Genomic DNA, 1,144 nt, shown 5'->3' with positions numbered 1-1,144 from the left:
GGCTTGCCCATTTTTGAAGCTATTGCATGCACCACAAGTCCTCCGACTGAGCGTTGCGAGGCCAGCCTCTCGATCTCTCCTGCTCCGATCTTCTCCATCCATTCTCTGTGTTCAAAGTAGCCAATATACTCTGCGCAGATGAAGTCAGCTCTATTCACAAATAGGCGCGGCTGCCATGCAGACAAGGCAGGAAAACTACTTCCTGGTTGATGATGCTTCATTTTGAGAAGCCCTGCAGTTATCACACTGCGTAAAAGTCGAATCCCGTGCCCCTTTACTCTCCCTATTGGGGGTGAAACGAACGGCGGATTAAACAAGAAGGCCTCAAGAAAAACACCAGTCTTTGCCATGTGCTTCCCGGCAAGCATTCCCATTGCGGCACCTTGGGAATGACCTGCTAACCAGACGTTGGAACTACCGTATGTCGCAACTACATCTCGTACGGCTTGTAACGCTGCTTCTGCACGAGGTGTATGGTCAAGCCGGTTTGTGATGATGCGGATGTTCAGTTTAAGGTCTCGTTTAAATGTGTCCCATTTCGGGATGGTGCCTCGAAATGCAATGACATAGCGTGGGGCTTGATCGGCTGATGGGACAGAGGTGAGTTGGTATATGGCACCAAACACCGAGGAATCGTCTTTGTCGATAAGGAGCTTATGCAGCTGAAAATGGAATGCTTCCCACCAAGGAGGAGCAAGAGCTCGGCCCCCTTTTCGTATTCTCTTGAAATCTCGTTGCCATACGTATACGCCCTTCACCAAACTTGCTGCAACAGACCTTTGGTGATTGGGGTTCGTCCTGCAAATAATGGGACAAGAATCGTCCATCTTTCTAACTTACAGTACCAAAATTACATACAGAAATTCAGACGGTCTGTAGACAAATTTATACAATCAAGACCATTAAGACCAACTACAACCTTAATTAGTGGAACTAGAAACATCATAAATCCTCAGTCTTACCAATCAACTGTTGTCAAGTGCACAGGTCCTGAAAGGCCAAATGTATCCTCCTCTTCAGGCATGATGATTAATTTGTTATCTTGAATCTACAAAATGTTCACAAATAAGATGGGCTTAATGGAATTTATCCATATATGATATTGTAAATAAATAAAATTATCTTCTATAAAAAAAAAAAAAAA

General features: G+C 44.4%; 1 protein-coding gene across 1 annotated transcript; it reads right to left on the bottom strand.

Moving 5' to 3' along the window:
* LOC105155302 (GDSL esterase/lipase At4g10955-like) lies at positions 1-1,070 on the bottom strand (the record flags this gene model as incomplete). Its single annotated transcript, XM_011071176.2, is given in 2 exon segments — positions 1-798; positions 963-1,070. Coding segments are annotated over 2 exon segments (860 nt in total), but the record flags the coding sequence as incomplete, so codon positions are not given.
* Positions 1,071-1,144: the final 74 nt, after the last annotated feature.

This window comes from Sesamum indicum, unplaced genomic scaffold, assembly GCF_000512975.1.
Source record: "Sesamum indicum cultivar Zhongzhi No. 13 unplaced genomic scaffold, S_indicum_v1.0 C01590, whole genome shotgun sequence".
NCBI lineage: Eukaryota > Viridiplantae > Streptophyta > Magnoliopsida > Lamiales > Pedaliaceae > Sesamum > Sesamum indicum.
This window is presented reverse-complemented; position numbering and strand designations above follow the sequence as displayed.